Source organism: Argentina silus (genome assembly GCF_951799395.1).
Source record: "Argentina silus genome assembly, chromosome: 10".
Classification (NCBI taxonomy): domain Eukaryota; kingdom Metazoa; phylum Chordata; class Actinopteri; order Argentiniformes; family Argentinidae; genus Argentina; species Argentina silus.
The window spans coordinates 15,016,543-15,033,465 of NC_139664.1; the positions used below are offsets into that span (position 1 = coordinate 15,016,543).

The 16,923-nt window shown below is 41.4% G+C and overlaps 2 protein-coding genes across 3 annotated transcripts; both read right to left on the bottom strand.

Moving 5' to 3' along the window:
- Positions 1–5,497: 5,497 nt before the first annotated feature.
- On the bottom strand, positions 5,498–8,123 carry nsmce2 (NSE2 (MMS21) homolog, SMC5-SMC6 complex SUMO ligase). Of its 2 annotated transcripts, none has more exons than XM_083679024.1 (7): positions 8,008–8,123; positions 7,756–7,887; positions 7,395–7,507; positions 6,981–7,131; positions 6,757–6,851; positions 6,487–6,593; positions 5,498–6,170 (listed from the first exon to the last, which is right to left on the bottom strand). In XM_083679024.1, exons 2-7 carry the CDS (start codon positions 7,868–7,870, stop codon positions 6,047–6,049), a joined length of 705 nt encoding a protein of 234 aa, XP_083535150.1. In that variant the 5' UTR covers positions 7,871–7,887; positions 8,008–8,123; the 3' UTR covers positions 5,498–6,046. The 2 variants fall into 2 exon arrangements, with proteins under 2 accessions (XP_083535150.1, XP_083535151.1); XM_083679025.1 differs by having other exon boundaries at positions 8,094–8,106.
- Positions 8,124–8,492: 369 nt separating this feature from the next.
- On the bottom strand, positions 8,493–16,923 carry washc5 (WASH complex subunit 5). The gene is made up of 29 exons (XM_083679000.1): positions 16,869–16,923; positions 16,378–16,612; positions 16,051–16,196; positions 15,873–15,957; positions 15,466–15,566; positions 15,151–15,343; positions 14,760–14,912; positions 14,494–14,607; positions 14,119–14,290; positions 13,780–13,907; positions 13,550–13,679; positions 13,123–13,235; positions 12,714–12,880; positions 12,484–12,559; positions 12,222–12,332; positions 11,963–12,103; positions 11,761–11,841; positions 11,546–11,647; positions 11,164–11,343; positions 10,952–11,076; positions 10,570–10,732; positions 10,333–10,435; positions 10,120–10,199; positions 9,901–10,004; positions 9,661–9,790; positions 9,365–9,461; positions 9,067–9,220; positions 8,856–8,943; positions 8,493–8,754 (listed from the first exon to the last, which is right to left on the bottom strand). The coding sequence occupies exons 2-29, from the start codon at positions 16,561–16,563 to the stop codon at positions 8,698–8,700; spliced, it is 3,480 nt and encodes a 1,159-aa protein (XP_083535126.1). The 5' UTR covers positions 16,564–16,612; positions 16,869–16,923; the 3' UTR covers positions 8,493–8,697.

The following is a 16,923-nucleotide window of genomic DNA, read 5'->3' on the forward strand; positions in this document are numbered from 1 at the left end:
CTTATTAGAATACTCAGTTGCTTCAAACATTTGAGACCGTAAAAGGCAAGACAGGGACAAGGTTGAATCACAACACCAGGGCACTGATGTGAGAGGTAGTGTGGCGTGGACTACAGACGATTACGGATTATAAAGGGAAATCTGACAGCATGTGTACCAATGCTTCGCTACCTGACGAGCTCAACACCTTCTACGCTCGGTTTGAGGGAAATAACACAGAGCCCCCCATAAAGGTTCTCACGGCTCATGAGGACAGTGTGCTATCGATTTCTGCCGCTGACATATTCAACCTCTCCCTGTCTCAGTCTGTAATCCCCACCTGTTTTAAGGTGACCACAATCGTTCCAGTTCCCAAAAAGACCAAGCTGACTTTAATGACTACCGCCCTGTTGTACTCATGTCTGTCATCGTGAAGCGCTTTGAGAGGTTGGTTAATTCCCACATCAACTCCACACTACCTGCCACACTGGACCCACTCCAATTTGCATACTGCCCCAACAGATCCACAGATGAGGCCATTGCTTTCATTCTGTACACTGCCCTATCCCACCTGGACAAGAGAGATACCTATGTGAGAATGCTGTTCATTGACTACAGTTCAGCATTCAACACCATACCCACAATTGTCTGGCCACGCACAGCTCCAACTCCATCATCAAATTTGCCTGATCACTAACAACGATGAGTCAACCTACAGGGATGAGGTAAGAGTCCTGGCGGCATAACACATCCTAATTGCCCACAGAGTGTGTAAGTGTCGAGGTGAAAAAATGATCTCTCGCTATAATCAATTTGGGTGTCCTAATCAGCCGTGTCCGTCCAAGTTGTAGTTGTGATTTGTTTTGGTGTTGTTTTGCTATGCCATCTGACGGTTCATATCAGGATGAGAAATATCGCTTGGAGTGTAGCATCTCAAAAAGCACCAGTTTCTATTTGAAACACGGGGTAAAACATGTGCTCGCAGGCGCACACTTGTGGTATGGATGAAATGATTGAATAGAATGGGAGCGTGAAAGAATTTTGCAAAGCTCGCATGACGTTGGCACGCGCGCGGCAGGTGTGTTTTCTGTGTAATATACTCCGTCGCTTGCGTCAACGTCGCTACAGAGCCTGTCCTGATATGATCCATCAGATGGCACAGAAAGACAACACCAAAACTAACCGCAATGTATGGAACTACCAGGCGCATGCGTCTGAAAAAGAGGCAAGGCATCCGTTAACGCACCTAACAGCCTAGACGCACACGGAGTCTTTTGACGGTAGCGGCTGATTGTGACACTATTTATAGTGGGATGGTCGACGCTTGCACGCGCCGCGGGCAATTTGGATGCGGTGTCCGCCGTCTGCTATGAAAGCAAATTTACACTTGAATATCTAACAGACATCTGTTGTTGAGCTGAATTTGGATAGCTTTTTGTTTGCAAGTGAATTAAATTTCGCACGCAGCTGATGGTCCTCACCAGTTGTTGTTCCTGCTTCTCTGGAATAATTGATCAGATGTAGGCACTCAGCTAATCGGCAACTCAGCTCGTTTGGTTGAAAATCAATCCAGAGGTTTGGGCTGTTAACCCCCTCATGTTCTCTCTCTCAGTCTCAAATCACACTAGCTGTTAATGACTGGTGCCTTTTTACAATGACTGTGGGGTAGATCAGAGAACATTAAAAACTAAGTATATCACTTGGTAAGCAGTGAAAAAGAAAATGAGTGGAGACAGTGGTGTAAAAACAACTTTAGAGCCTGTTGAGAAGCTTGTTTTGTTACACAGAGATAAGGCAGAGTAGTTAATCATTCATGTATTTATGCATTGCTTCAACCATAATCTCATCCTATTAAACATCACTTTGATAACAGCGTCTTGGCTTCGGTCGCTTTGTTAAAGGGGTAGCGCTCTCTGACCACCCCTGTTGAGGTTGGCATGTAAAGCCTGTTTACTGACAAGGTTTTTAATTTGAATCAGGCTCCATGCTGCGTTGCTCCTCCAGGACGCCTTGTTTTGATTTGACACCAGGGCTAATAACCAGGCCAAGAAACACAAGGAGAGCTGGAGAGAAGAGAGAGAGATAGCTGGGCTGAACGCTGGCTGGCTTCGGTCCACTTCCATTCCTCTGATGACTTACTGACCCTGCGCCATTAGTTCAACGTGACCAATATGCGGGGAATCACAAACATTCTAAACACAGGCCTCCATCCCTTGATTTCACAATTTTTTTGTTTAACACAATGTTCAGATGTGTTTTGCAGTGATCTTTTACAAACCAACTGCAGTTACAAATGACATCATTACCATTGTTTCACAAGCTATTGGTACATGAATGAGGGTATTATGTGGACTGGAGTTCACTCTAAGTTTGCAAGAGCGATTTAAAAAAAAAAAAAAAAAAAAGCTTGTGAGCTATGCAAAAGGTTGTGGACTAATTCCACAAGTATCCAGTATGTTGGATGAGTTTTTTTGTTGTGTGTGTGTGTGTGTATCCATGTTCATTTGTATGTTGGTGGGTGGGGTTTGCTCTCAGACCCAACATTCCACATTCCAACAAGACAGGTTCCTCTTATCCCTGTGTTCTAAAAAAACCAGACATCCATTGATTTATGCAATAACTGCATAAGCCATGAGGGTTAAGCAACAGCACTTATTTACTTAGTTGGTTAATGTTAATAGCAAAAACAAAACAATGAGTTAGAAGTGAATCTCTCACCATAATAAACTATTGACAATAGGCATTCGTCAATATAAACCTCATTAAATTGGTCTCGATGGATACCTGTGTCTGACTATATGATTTTCCATTTTGTTCAACAGAGACCATCTGTAACTAGTGTTTTTGAGCATCAGAATTGTACAGAGCCCATTACTGTAGTGTTTTCATTGTAGCATAATACATGGTATACAGGATTTCTAAGGATATCCTATTGGGCCCTAGTGGTTTATTTGCGTACCCCTGGTACTTTCATCCCAGGGCTGGAACGCCACGTGGGGGAACAGTAGCCGTTGCTGTTGCCGGGACAACAGATCACTGGATTACAGGGCAGCATAAAGAGAGCAATGTGCTGAGAACCTAAGCTAATAACCCCAAACCTGCCAGAACCGCCTGTACTGGTCCCATTTCAGAATTAGGGTGTATGTGTTTTGAATAACAACTGCTATTTCAGGTTACTCTATTGTGTCTGAGCTTGTCGCGTAAACAAACAACAATGTAGGCTACCCAATAATGTTCTGCCATGCTAGATTTGATTTACAATTGAACATTGACTAGACTCTAAACTGAATCCCAATATCCCACAATTCTGTTGATTGTACTTGCATCTGCTTATATTTGTGTCCAGGAACTGGCCATTATTTCAGGTTTGCTTTGGTTCGGTAAATCAGACCGATGGATGTTGCTTTTGTCTGGACACTGGCTGAGGGCATACCTGCCGCTTTGTCTTTAATAGTGTTGCCTGCCTGCCGCCGCCACAGGGAGATAAGCCCTGCTTACCAGTGCTCATAAAATGAAAACCTCTGTTTGAAACAGACAAGCTCCTCTGTCTATATGGTAGATGGACATAGTAGTAGCTCTTATTTCTAACTGTCCTTACCTTTGTTTGAACTACAATCAGGGAAAGTGGGCCTAACATGATGATGCCCACCTATCCCATGTTGGTAGTGTAAACTTGTTGTGCTTGAGTGCTCTTGGGTCAGGGTTCAGCAGCCAGTGAAACAACCATAGTGTGCATGAGGCAAATTGCAAATGTTGGTCTCAGTGACTCATTGTTGTCAAGTCCTGCCTGTGAGACTAATGCTGAAATCACAGACAGAAGCAAAACGATTAGGTAAGGAAGCTGTGGTAAGGAAAACCAATTTTTGTAAGGTAATTTGAATTGGAGACCATGTTCCTATGTGTCCCCTAATAACAATTTCACCTTGTTAGTATTATCACTATGCAGCCATGCCAGCCAGCCAAGGAGAGACAGCTTACATTTCTGTTTGTGATGCTGTGCAGAGCTTTCTGGGAAAACACCCCTTTTAGTCAAGGTCAGAGGATACTCCCTAAGCACTTCTTCTGCCTATGCTATCAGTGTGTACATTCCAGTGGTGTTTAATAAGGGTGATTGTGAAAGTTCTGAAGGAGGTGGAGGAGGAGGAGGAGGAGGACAGGCATGTTTTTGAAATGACACAGTAAACAGTCCCTCACTGCCTTTAAGAGATGAACCAGCAGCCTGTGTGGAGAAAGAGAGATGCTGGGGCCAGAATGATGAAAGGATGGTGTTGAAGGATAAGTTGAGGATCAAACATGCCGTTGGACTGCAAAAAGTGAACCTCTCTGGAGAATGAATAATTCTACTGAAGACATTATTTTACTAGGTGCTGAAGCTGTAACACCATTTGTCTCCATTGTGTATTCTAGCCAGTCCAGTGTGTGGTTTTGCTACAATTTAGATTGTTTTGAAATTGGCTGTGATGCAAACTAATTGTAGAAGAGTACAACAACTTGATTTGAGTTGGCAAATTGCAGAAGCTAATTCAAAGTGACCCAGATTGCTGGAATAAATGACTCATGGCGTTATTTGTTGGTACATTTCTTCACTGCCAGAAAGCTCTGGCTCAGGTTAGTGCAGCATGAAGTACCCTTTACAAATAGACTGGGAAAGAAACAATAAGCAACATCTGAAATCGTATTAAAAAACCTGACGTCAGATTATTAAAAGATTAGCTTCACCTAGTTTCATCTCAACACTCTCCTTGTTTGTTTCTGTCTTGAACAAAGAGCCTTTAGAAAGAGCCAGGAGAGGCAGGAGGAGAGGGATTTAATCACTCAAGTGCATTCACAGATTTAACACAATCAGTGTGTGGTCATAAAAAAATATGTTTTCCTTCTTGTCTTTGTTCATAAAACTGCACTTTCAACTAAAACCAGGCTTTTATCATTTCCAAATATTTCATGCATTCAAATAACCCGGAGAGAAGGGCCCTTATCTTTTTATTTGTTTGTTGTTGCTATTTAGGAAACTCACTTTTCTTTTTTTTGGTTCAACACCCTCAAAAAGTATGCAACCACTCTCATTACAACCCAAAATCACCTTTCTTGATCCAATTACGTATTCCATAGAGGAGACTGCCCTCCAGTGGCCTACTGGCTAAAATCAGCATTCTGTGGCTCCTTCAGATGCAACTGCAAAATATAGATTAACGACAAATTGAAAAACATTTTTTTTGTTATTGTTTGACCTCAGGTGTGTCTTACGTTGGTATCAATATCACCAATATCAATATCATTTCATCCATCTTCTCTTCTCTACATTGGAAACCTGGTATTTATCCAGCTGAATTCACTGCCATAAAATATGCAATTGACCTATTGATCTTTGAGTTAGTAATCCCACTCTAATTCTCTGAACACTAGATGGCACTCCTTACTACTACATTACATTAACTACTACTACCAAATATGAATCTACCCCCAACCTAATACATCTATGCCCCCAACTGAATGTAGAGTAAATAAATGACACTTTAAAACTATTTTTAGTTTAATGATCTTGGTCATACAAAAACATACACATTTATAGGTTAATGTGGGAAATACAAACATTTCACTCTCTATTTACAAATTGTACAGTATTGTAGCTTGTCCCACAGGCAAACAAATTGTATTTGTCACAACACAGCTATGCTGCACACACAAGTAAAACATACTAGATCCACAGTGCTGTGAGAAGTTTTGTCAGGAATAGCAGGAATAGTAGTCCATTCTCTCAAATAGTAATTTATTTGGCAACAGTTTGGCAGGGTTTATCATTACAATTCAATTCCCCAAACCATTCAAAGTTATAAAATAACCAATGCTATAAAGCCAAAAAAGTGGCCATAAAATACAAGATGCAGACAAATCTTTTATTGAACAGTACAAGATAGTTCAAACACAACTAACTCTTAGAGAACAAAAACAGTATGTAAACAGTGCATTTCTGTGATGAACAAATAACAAAGGCAATGAAACAATAACACATGAACATTCAGTCAGGCGAACATTAGACAAACATGCTCAACCCACCAACTGAAATAACTTAACAAGGACTTGTATTCTTTGCACTTTGCCTCTTGTGGTTCTGAATCATCCTCTTCATGGCCTGGTCCACTACCAGGTCTGTCTGCTTCACATCTGTATTTCCACAGCCCACTACAGGACAACTGTGTAAAGGAGAGAACATCATTAATAACATACAGGGGTTGAGGCAGGACAATATCCCATGACTGAAAATTATCAGACTTATCAATTGTGTCAGTGGTCCTTATAAGTTACCATAAGGATCCATATAACTGAAATCACAGTGACTAAAAACTAACCCATGAATATGCTTAAGAGATGACAGAAAACAGACAGCCCCAGTAGCCCAGAGAGACCCACCTCGTGTCATAATGGCTTGAAGTAACAAGGTGTGTTATCGATTAAATGAACAAACAAATGAAAGACATCTGTGAACCGTTCTTACAGAACATTACTAACCGGCATTTCTTCCTCTGACTGTGCCTTGCCTGGATCAAGCCCAGAATTGCCTTGTGGTCGTACTGGTGGTTGCATTTCTTGTTCTTCACTGGATTGACCATCTCAAGCTGTGTGATAACAACAGCATACATTACATAGTCATAAAAATCCAGCAATGACACTACCTATAACTCAAGCAAGGAAACAACAACAACAACCATATTATCTAAGGTTTAGTGTAAATTGTAATTTCCAAAGTGCAACATCTTATTGACAGGAGAGACGTGGTACCTGAGTAAGGGGACATGTGAAGTTCACTTCACTCTGTGTCACAGCAATGTCCTCATCAAGCTCCTCCTCCATGTTCTTAGCTGCATCAAGATTGGCTGCAAACACAAGGCGTGCATAATGTGTCAGCCTGTCAATTGACATTGCCTACACTGTAACATCTTTACATGTATACTAGTTTGCTTTGTTCATGATATGGTAGTCTACTCAGAACTAGTGTGTCTCACCTTGTTTGAGTGAATCTCTGATGCTTTCCTTGAAGGCTACCACCTTCTGGTGGTTTTGTAGGTCTGTGTCAGAGAGTCTGTTCATGGTCTCTGTGAACTGGTCCTTCACCATGGCTTTCAGACCAAACATAGCCTCTGGCTGCTGCCTGACCTAGAAGTTATTTCGCTATCAGAGGGCATTATAGCCACGGGTGCATTCCAGATCCACACATTCTGCACGGAGGACTTAACTATTCCTGAGGAACAGTTACGAATTGCAGGGACCACATAATAGACATAATGATCTGATATAATAAGCAACAGCTTGTCTGAAATGTGTGCGTTTGTCTACATGTAGGACTAGGTAGCATTTAATAGCTAGTGTTTAAGGAGTAATGAAAATTGACATAATGTGAGGGAAGAGCCTATACTCACTTCTGCAGTAATGCGCTCAACAACCCCAACAAAGCAGTTGATCTCTCTGTCCAGTTTGGCACAGTCTAGCATCATCACCTCCAGTTTCTTGAGGCCAGCATTGTCTTCAGCGCCTGTATATACACTTCAATTACTTGAAATCTTTAATCAACAACTATGACTCTTTCAAAGTTTTTTGACTGATGAAGTTAGCAGCACAGCTAAACTTCCTGATTACTGCTGATGAGATAGATGGAGGGGTCTTGCTATTGAGGTACAGCGGTGGGATCTTCAGAAATGATCATGTTTTACTGTAGATGAACTAGTTATCAGACCATCCCATATTGTAGTTAGCTGGCTTAGTGTTTGCTTCTAAACTTACCCTGGGTTTCTATCAGGTCCATAGCCACGTCTGTCACAATGTCCATACCCGTTCCAATGTCAGTCTGACATGTTTTCAGACTGGACAACGTGGAGTTGACTGCGCTTAAAGACATTTTGGAATCAAACTTGCCTGAAACAAGAGAGGTGCAAGTGATCGTGCGACTTCATAGGATTAGTTAACTCAAGCTGTCACATATAAGCATAACTGGCAAATGGCTAATGCCAATCAAAAGCTAGCTTCATTTCTTACCTTAATAAAACAGGTGATATTAACAATGTGTTGGATTAAAAACTAGACATGTAAATATTATAGAAATACACAAAAAACAAAAATACCCGGAAAGGCTTCTGTTGCATTAACTTCCGGTTTAGTGACACGTACTTGTCAGCCGGCTCTTCAAAATAAAAGTCCTCAAAATAAACAGCATATCATCAGTGTTGCACATGCATGTTGATGAGGTGGGAAGAAAGGGGGCAGCACTTTTAAATATAACTAATACATAGTTAATTGCTTACCTTAGAATAGAAGTAATAAATAGTTAATTTAATGATATTAATTCTTGCATATTACACGGACTGCGCTTTTTCCTCGACTGTCTATCACTTGCGCTAGCCCATAAAAAAGCTTACATCTTGTGACCGCACAAAGTATTACACCAATGTAGTTGCATTAGGAATAGACAAACTAGGAGTACATCAGCACACAGAACTCAAAATCAATCCACAAAATATGAATCATTAGATTTATTAAAACATGTTGTTTCATGAAGCAATATGGCATACCTCAAAGTGACAGTACACAGAGTTGGCAACACATGGCGTTATTAAAAATGTCTAACTATTTACAGTTGTATTAGTGCATTAAGACATTATTGGTCAAAGTATTGAAGAGCTTAAGTACAAACGAATCAAACAACAATAATCAAGCTTTCATCCAGGTTCACAGGACTGTCCTGAACTCGTCGAAGATGAAACTGGGCACGTGTGCTTCGGCAACCTTTTAAGATACAAAAACAACAAAACAAAACAGATTATTTGTTAATCAATTGAATATTCCAGAGAATATAAATGTTTTCATATGTTCTGTTGATATCCTACCTTGCGGGGCAGTTTGGTGTACCGCACATAATCCTCGAGGAACATCAACGCTCCCACCACATCTGAGGGCATGTCTGGAATCCTCTGACTGCAATGACAGAATATGAAAATACAATGGTTAGCAAATCATTAATGCATATAATCAAAGATGTATTTAATTTATGTAATTTACTTGAAATAGCTTTTATCATTATCAACAAGGTCACAGTACCTGGTACACTGCTCCATTATGGAGCGGATGAATTGACCAATGAGAGACAAGAATTGCTCTGTGTATCTGGAGTGGAACTGCTTGAGCAAGGTGAGTAGGCCCAGAACCAGTGGTGGCCAGTCTACTGGGTCTGCAGCTCTCCTGCAAGTCATCCCTGGACACAAATAAAGATGCATACACAATCAAAAAGAAGACAACGTGAATGCAATTCCCATTATAATTCTAAAAAGATCCATAAACAAATCAATAAGGCAGTGAAAATAAATATCACTTTGTGAACACGTCAGAGGACGCTCACCTTGATTCTTGCTGTACTGCAGTTTGGGCAACTGAGCAATGATGAAGAGGAAGTTCACAATGGGGAAGTAGGGTAGACGCTTAGTTGTGATGTATATCTACAAAAAATAAACAGCAATAAGCCAAATGTATATTGTGGCAGCATTTTTCAATGGATCCCTGTTATGGAACAGTACTTCACTCTAAAAGATACCTCGCTGGTCAAAATGCTGTGTCCATGATATACAGTAGCGTAGAGCATTTGTTATTGAAAAACAAAAGATGACATCCAGCAACTACTCTGCAGTATCTCCATACCTTGTTGAGTGGGTTGTGGATGCCAGCAGCCTCCAGATAGGCAGTGATCTCATACAGGAGGGTGTTGTCCTCCTTGGGGTAAGGCAGGGAGGGGTCCTGGTAGTGGGCTTCAATGTCAGCCAGCAAAGACCTATCAAATGAAACAATGCATCATTATCAAGGCAAGCAAGGTTGATTCATGCTAGATTCCTTTAAACCTTTGTGTAGAAAAATTACAGTTATCCAACTCAGAGGACTGACTTGTTGAGGTTTTCTAGTGCAGCCCCAAGGTGTTTGGAATCAAACTTGCAGGAGAAGTTCAGCTCGTTGGCAATCTGTTGTCTGAGAATCTGCATCTGCCCAACCTATATAAACAAATATATCTGGGTCAATAAGTTTCACAAAGTTTAATTCATACTCTTTCACACTGCAATTAATGTTGTGGTTAAGTTGCTAAAGTCTTCAAAATAAACACAGTACCTTCATGATTGCTTCAGAGTATGGCCCCCAGATCTTTTGTGTTTTGGCAATAGCATTGGCGTAGACTTTGCTGGCATTGCCTGAGATAGAAATAAGTCAATAAAGAAATTGGAATGATCATGACTTGAACAGACTTGAAACAGCACAACACAGCTATTATTGAGCTGTTGATTCCATAGAATTACAATGATATTTTCTATGTTTGATACATACCCACAATGCCCTTCACTGGATTCACAGCACTCAGCATGGCCTTGAAGACGTCAACCACAGATCTGTCTCGGAGGATGGTCTTTTGCAGCATGGTCAGGAAGTTCTAATGGGAGAATAACACATGCCAATTAGACAAGCGAACAGAGGTATGCTACAATGTTTTTTGACACGGAAACATTTTTAAAGCCTTTTAAAGAATGACTGTGTTTCCTCATTAATAAACTGATATCAAGTTACCTGCAACTCCTTTACAATCATGAAACACAGGAGTCGGTCCAGTCCGTTCAGCCCAAAGGTCCCCAGGGTGTCTTGGATCTCAGAGAACAGCCTGTTGTTGGTCACCTCCTGGTGTGTTCTGATGTCATACCAAGTGTTCATTTGATCGATGTAGCAGGTCACCCTGAAAACATTTGTCAGATAAATATATATGCATTGCAGCCTGTTACAGTGCCATGCCAATGTCACAGTCCAACAATACTACCATGGTGAGTATTCTAATGAAAAAAAAAAAAAAGCTCCTTCAAAATAGTGATGATCATGCCATGTCTTACAACCACAGTGCACCAATGTTACCTTCCATCACTCTACAATTCTGACTTCTACTTCCAATGAGACCTACCTGGGGTCTGTGATCCTGAGAATCTCTCTACAGAGTCGTCCAATGAAGGTGGCTGACTCATCAACAGATGAGAACTTGGGGATTGGGATGTGGGTTGACTGGTAAACACTTTGCCAGTCCTGGATCTGATTAACAAACAAATCAGTGTTACACTTTGTTCAACCAATTGGTTGATCTATAACAAATGCAGCTTTAAGATTTCTGAGACTAACCTTTGTTCGGAGGAAGCTGTTGCATTCCTGCTCCACATTGTAGTTGATGATGCGTGACACCTCTTCCTGCCAGATTTTGAGACCGTAGATGCTGACATAGTCCTGGATGTATTCAAATGACCGGTAAAACCCATCCATGGTGGCAGCCATTTCTTTCAGCTTAGGCATCAGCTCACTAGTCTAAAAAGGTGTAAGAAAATGCAAAATTAATATTCATAGTCATGAGTTTAATCTGAGTTGATCGTGGGATTTCATATACAGCTCTTGTCTAATTAGTGAACTGTTTTCAAATGTATTAATAGAGAATATGTAAACAGCTCAGATGAATGAATTGCATTGTGAAATGGTTAACATTGTGCTACGGTAAGGTCAGATATCTCACCTTGGCTTTAGGGTTGAAGATAAGGCCTTTGTGGAGGGCATATGCTACTCTTCTCACCAGCTCTTTCCGTATGCCATCTTCCAGAAGCTGTTTAGGATCCACCTGAGGTAACACCATGAGAGGTGAGATATGTGCATTGATTTAGGCATACATTGTAAATTCTGAAAATAATAATAATAAACACAACAGCCGTACAAACCCCCTTCGATAGTTACCTTAATGATGCCAACAAGTGTGGTCTTCATCATCAAAATTCCTTCAGTGAAAATTGAGATTGCATGAGTGAGTTTGGCAACCTGTAAGAAGATGAAGTTGTGAGTGACACATTGTATCTTCCAGATTTTATCCTATAACAACATAGGGCTATGACGCTAATCAGCCATTGCACTTAAGAGTGTATCCCTACACCAGTCTAACCTCATAGCGAGCTCCGAGCTGGGAGTAGTCCTTCAGCTTGTCCTTGTCCAGACGAGTGGGCACCTCCATGATGTCATGAATCTGGAGCTTGATGATCTTGGCTAGGGAAGTAAACATGCTCTCAGGAATAATCTGCAACACCTTTTCGGAAGAGAAGAAATGCAATAATGTCACAGTTCCTTACAATCATTCATGGTCCATTTACTCCACTTCTTCTTAAGTAATTCTAGAGGTAGAAATGGCAACTCCTCTGCCGTACCTTTCTGACATAAGCCACCAGCTCCCCAGAGTAGAACTGGGAGACACTGAGCAGGTCTGGGCTGTTGGCCTGGTTGATACGCAGGAGGGGCAGGTCCAGGGCAGAGGCCAACTGGTAACACAAAAATACAAAACATTAAATGTTCTGCACATTTGCATTTTCAGATACTCAGCTCTTGTTTATCCTGTCCTCTATGGATATGTGTAGGAGTAACTGATCTATATAGGTTTTAGATCAGTGGTAGGACTGCTGAATACTTCACCTTTAGAAATGTGGCTCGTAGTTTCGTCACCATTGATGGGTTCATTCTGATGCTCTCCTGCATGATGGATGTGAAGCTGTGTAAAGCACAAGTGAGAAATAGTCAAAGAAACATCTATCATTTAGCTAGCCATAGGTGCCATGACAAGCTGGGTCAGGCAATGTGTATGACATAGAAATATAATTCATAGAATGGACATATATTAGTAATATTTCTATGGTGTTTAGTACCTGTCTATGATCTGCCAGGCGTAGGACAGGTCACCAACAATTTGCATGGTGATCAGAACCTCCTCCTTGATGTTGATGGTACGGATCATCTGGTGCAGGAACTTACGTGTGTCCGCCAGGAACTGACACACCTGAAGGTTGGACTCCAGCTGATGGAACTCTTGCACCTGGAACAAGTAACACAATGACATGACATGAGTCCGAACAGTAAGGGTTAGTACTGGAGATTCTGTAACATATCGAAATACAAGGCAAAACCTTTGTTAAGCACATCAAGGGTCTGCAAAACGTTCTACATCGAAAACTGAACAAACATCTAGACTTTAGTAGAAGTTTTATCCAGAGGTAAAAAAAAAAAACATGCCTACTTCTTCAAACATCAACTACTTCTTCCAACTCTGGCGCTCACCTCAACCAGGGCCTGGATCAGCTGTACCGTCTTCCTCCCTGCAGCTGTGGAGTCTTCATAGTTCAAGGACTCAATCTGCTTGGAGATCTCCCTGAACCAGGCCTGCAGATTCTCTGTGGAACACATCAGCAACACACACTTCAGCAACAGACACATCCGCCACAGAACACATATCCGCAACAGACACATCCGCAACAGGGGACACTTCAGCAACATTCACCAGTGTAATAGGAGAGTACAGTAGTAGGTTGGTCTGGCATAGTGAGAAACACGCTTTTGTATCCTAACATAAATTAACAACATGTTCTTGATTTAGTCTATTTAAATGTGTTTCCATGCAGTGGGAATCAAAGAGGGATTGCAGTTTGTATTAACTCCTAAGTCCTTCATGGTTGTATTGCATCTGATGTTCTGTTATGCATATTACCATTCTTCTCAACCCTGGTTAGAGGCTTCACCCCAGAGAAGACCTCAGCCAGCTCTGTCATTCTCTCTGAGCCCTCCATCCTATAACTCTCCCATTTGATCTGCTTCTCTGCCAGCATCTGCTTGAACATCTGGGAGGACACACAGATGTTGTAATTATAGCAGAATATTCAAAGACATGTCATTTGAAATTGACTTGCCTTTACATGCAGTATATATTGTTAGACTTACTTCTTTCAGGGTAAACTCAAACTGAGCAGTATCCAGAAGTAACTGGAAGAGGATCTTAGGGTTGTACTTGGAGTCGTTGATTACTTGATCTTTGATCTGGCGCAGTCGCTTGTTGTTCGGATCATAGGCTGCAAGGCAACATTTTTCACAATAATACAAATATTGCCTCATATTTTTATGCTTAGGGCTTTCTGTTCAGCATCATACCAAAGTCCTTCAATATACTATAAGACACTATTAAAGGGACCCTTCGCTAGAAAATAACCATAACATTTTAATTTAAAAAATGTGAACGCATGTGAACTGCTTTTTAAACCACTCTGTGACCCAAATCTTCACCTGACTCAGCGGTGTGGAGCATCAGCCAGCGGATGGCAACATTGCAGTCCCGTAGACAGTTGAGCAGCTTGGGGATGTTGTCCAGGACGATCTCCTCCCTCAGGAAGCCCTCCTTAAGCAGCTGCTGCACCTGAGGCTTCAGGGTCTCCAGGCTGGCTGCGTAGCGGAAGGACTATGGAGGGAGGAGGAGGGAGGAGGGTTATTGTAATGTATGGCAATAGGGTGTAGATACAATAGCAGTTATGTTTGCCTCAAGGTGGTCACATCAACTTGGGAGGAATGTGATGGGACTAAAATTTTCATACAATACTCGAATGGGAAAATAACTCAATAATGCTTTGTTTGAAGTTAGTGGTAGTTTGTAGACCAGTATACCTGCTCACGGATGTTGGCTGTGTCCAGAGTGTAGTTGAGTGCAATCTTTGCAGCTTTGTAAGGCTCCCATGCATCCACTAAATTCACAGTAATCCCCATGTAGATACTGATTACCTGTAGTAAAAGAATGTGGATAAACATACTTCATACAAGCAGGAATGGTTGGAGGCGTGGTGAGATACACACTATACAACTACAATCATTTTAACAGGTTCACTGAAAACATTTCATTAGCATTTAATTTCATGTTAATACTGTTCTCTCACCCAGTTATCAGGGAAGTACTTGTCCACAATCTCCCTCATCTTGGCTTGTTGAGTGTGTAGTATAGACGGGGTAAAGTACAGGCACACATAGAGCATGGCTGCCTGGTTAGCCAATGCTGTGCTACGGTGCTCAGGCAATGGGTAAGCAGAAACCTGATGGACATATAAGAAAGGTTTAGAGACATGAAGAAGGAAAAAAAGAGAATATCATACAATAAGAATCTGATGATTGTATGACCATGACAATGAATAGCTCCAACAGCTGAATACGCCTTCATGTCAATTGGCTATTGTCCCATGGATCACCTCGAATAAAACGACTGCATTTCAAATTCCATTCATGCCCTGGGAGCTTCAGTCCAAGCTACATGGATTAGACCTCCAGTTTTACCTGGTTATAGATATCGTCTGAGCGAAGCCGTCCAATCACCATACTGATGAAGGTGGTGCTGATAGGCACTCTCTGGAAGTAGCTCTCAGGGTAATTGGCTGGGCGTTTAGCCCCAGGTTGACTTGAGTAGCCGGTGCTGCGGAGGAGTTTACAGATGTCATCCAGATTGGAGTCTGCAGTGGAGCGAGCAGCACTGTAAAAAATAAACTATGGGATTAGATGTCAGTTTTAATCATACAGTGAATACAGTGAACATGAAATACATGGAAGCATTGCACCCCCTAAGAGAATAGCACGTGTTGATCATAGTCTCACCTGTATCTGTAGTAGGACACCAGCATCCGCTCTCTGACTTCACCTTCGATCTTCTGGTCGATGACCAACAACATGACTCCATAAAGATACAGGGCCTCACACTAGTTGGAATGAGAAACAGCACATCAAGTCATTCTTTCATCTGCAGAAGTTGTAAGACCCAATGACACAGTCTAAAAACTGGTAAAGATACAAACAGTGAAGGGAGTTACTGTGCAATGTGTCCGCAACTGTGTAATGCTACTCAGTTATTTATGACATACATTTGTGCATCTGCAATAAATCACTGGGGAGCATCACAGAGTTGCTGGCATTATTCTGATACACCGATTATCAGATGTGCTTATTTGTTTTTCTTTTTTAAAAGGTACCAAACAGTACAATAGAAGTGATAAGAGGTGATTTACTAGGAGCTGTTTTCCATCTTCATTTAGTAGCACAGTTTCCAGGGTCTGCTGAATGTACACTCCTTCATACAGATCATCCAAGTACCTGGAGTGAAGAATGTGTAATTTTGTCATGTTAAAGTATGGTGCTCGACTTTATATTGTAAGACAGCTGCGTTGGTATTTTTATGAATTTTACCTGATCAGATCAACAGTGTATTTGTGGACACTCTCAAAGGCCAGGTAGAAGCGTGAGAGTATTTCAATGTTGTTTTCTCGGAACTCTTCATCTAGGTCCTGAAGCTCTGGTTTAGCTTCCATTTTACCCTCATAGTACTCTGGACCCTATGAGACGGGTGACAACAGCACAATCAAGAAAGTTTTTTTAATTCATGCCATTAGTGACTACATCACATCACTTTAGGTTCAAACATTGACTGTGTTCATATTTATTTGTGTAAATACCACCAAAAATGATGATCCCCTATCACTAGAAAGACAAGAAAGAAAGACAATCAAAATGCACCTTGAAATAGCTGAAGTCGCAGATGATGTCTCCATATTTCTGCTGGTCACTCTTGTCCTTGAGCCTGAATACTGCAGGGATGAACTCGGATAGGCGGAGGAGCTCGGCGATTATAGCGTTTCCCCGGGATACTATCCTCAGGATAGCTTGTCCGCACAAGTTATTCTCCGCAAGAAAATCCACCATGGCGGAGGAAGAACGAGCGCCTATCTGCAATTCGGGTTCCTGCACACTCCTAATAGGGGGAGACGGACTACACGGGTTAAAACAAGGCCTAAACCACGTTTTATAACTTTGCTATCCCTAGTTGCCCGTTAGCTGGACAGTCTGAGACATACTATAGTCTGAGCGAAAGTGAGGTAATGAGTATGATGTGAATGGGGTGACAGAAAGGAAGCGATGAATTATAATAACCGGCTCGAGCACAAACGCTGTAAATATTCTATTCTGTCAAGATCTTCCGTGCACAATGCCAAAATTGTCACACTTACCTTTAGGTTTAAAGCTAGCTATGGGCTCGTATACTTCTGGTGCTAATTGTTGAGC

What these genes read in the sequence shown, in the direction of transcription:
- nsmce2 (XM_083679024.1), bottom strand. Translation starts at nt 7,870, where the DNA reads ATGTCTTTAAGCGCAGTCAACTCCACGTTGTCCAGTCTGAAAACATGT. An exon ending in TTGAGCGCATTACTGCAGAA is followed by an intron (nt 7,132 to 7,394) that starts GTGAGTATAGGC and finishes AATAACTTCTAG; the next exon opens with GTCAGGCAGCAGCCAGAGGC. An exon ending in AGTCAGAGGAAGAAATGCCG is followed by an intron (nt 6,171 to 6,486) that starts GTTAGTAATGTT and finishes TCCTTTACACAG; the next exon opens with TTGTCCTGTAGTGGGCTGTG.
- washc5 (XM_083679000.1), bottom strand. Translation starts at nt 16,563, where the DNA reads ATGGTGGATTTTCTTGCGGAGAATAACTTGTGCGGACAAGCTATCCTG. An exon ending in TACGAGCCACATTTCTAAAG is followed by an intron (nt 12,333 to 12,483) that starts GTGAAGTATTCA and finishes TTGTGTTACCAG; the next exon opens with TTGGCCTCTGCCCTGGACCT. An exon ending in TCCACAACCCACTCAACAAG is followed by an intron (nt 9,462 to 9,660) that starts GTATGGAGATAC and finishes TATTTTTTGTAG; the next exon opens with ATATACATCACAACTAAGCG.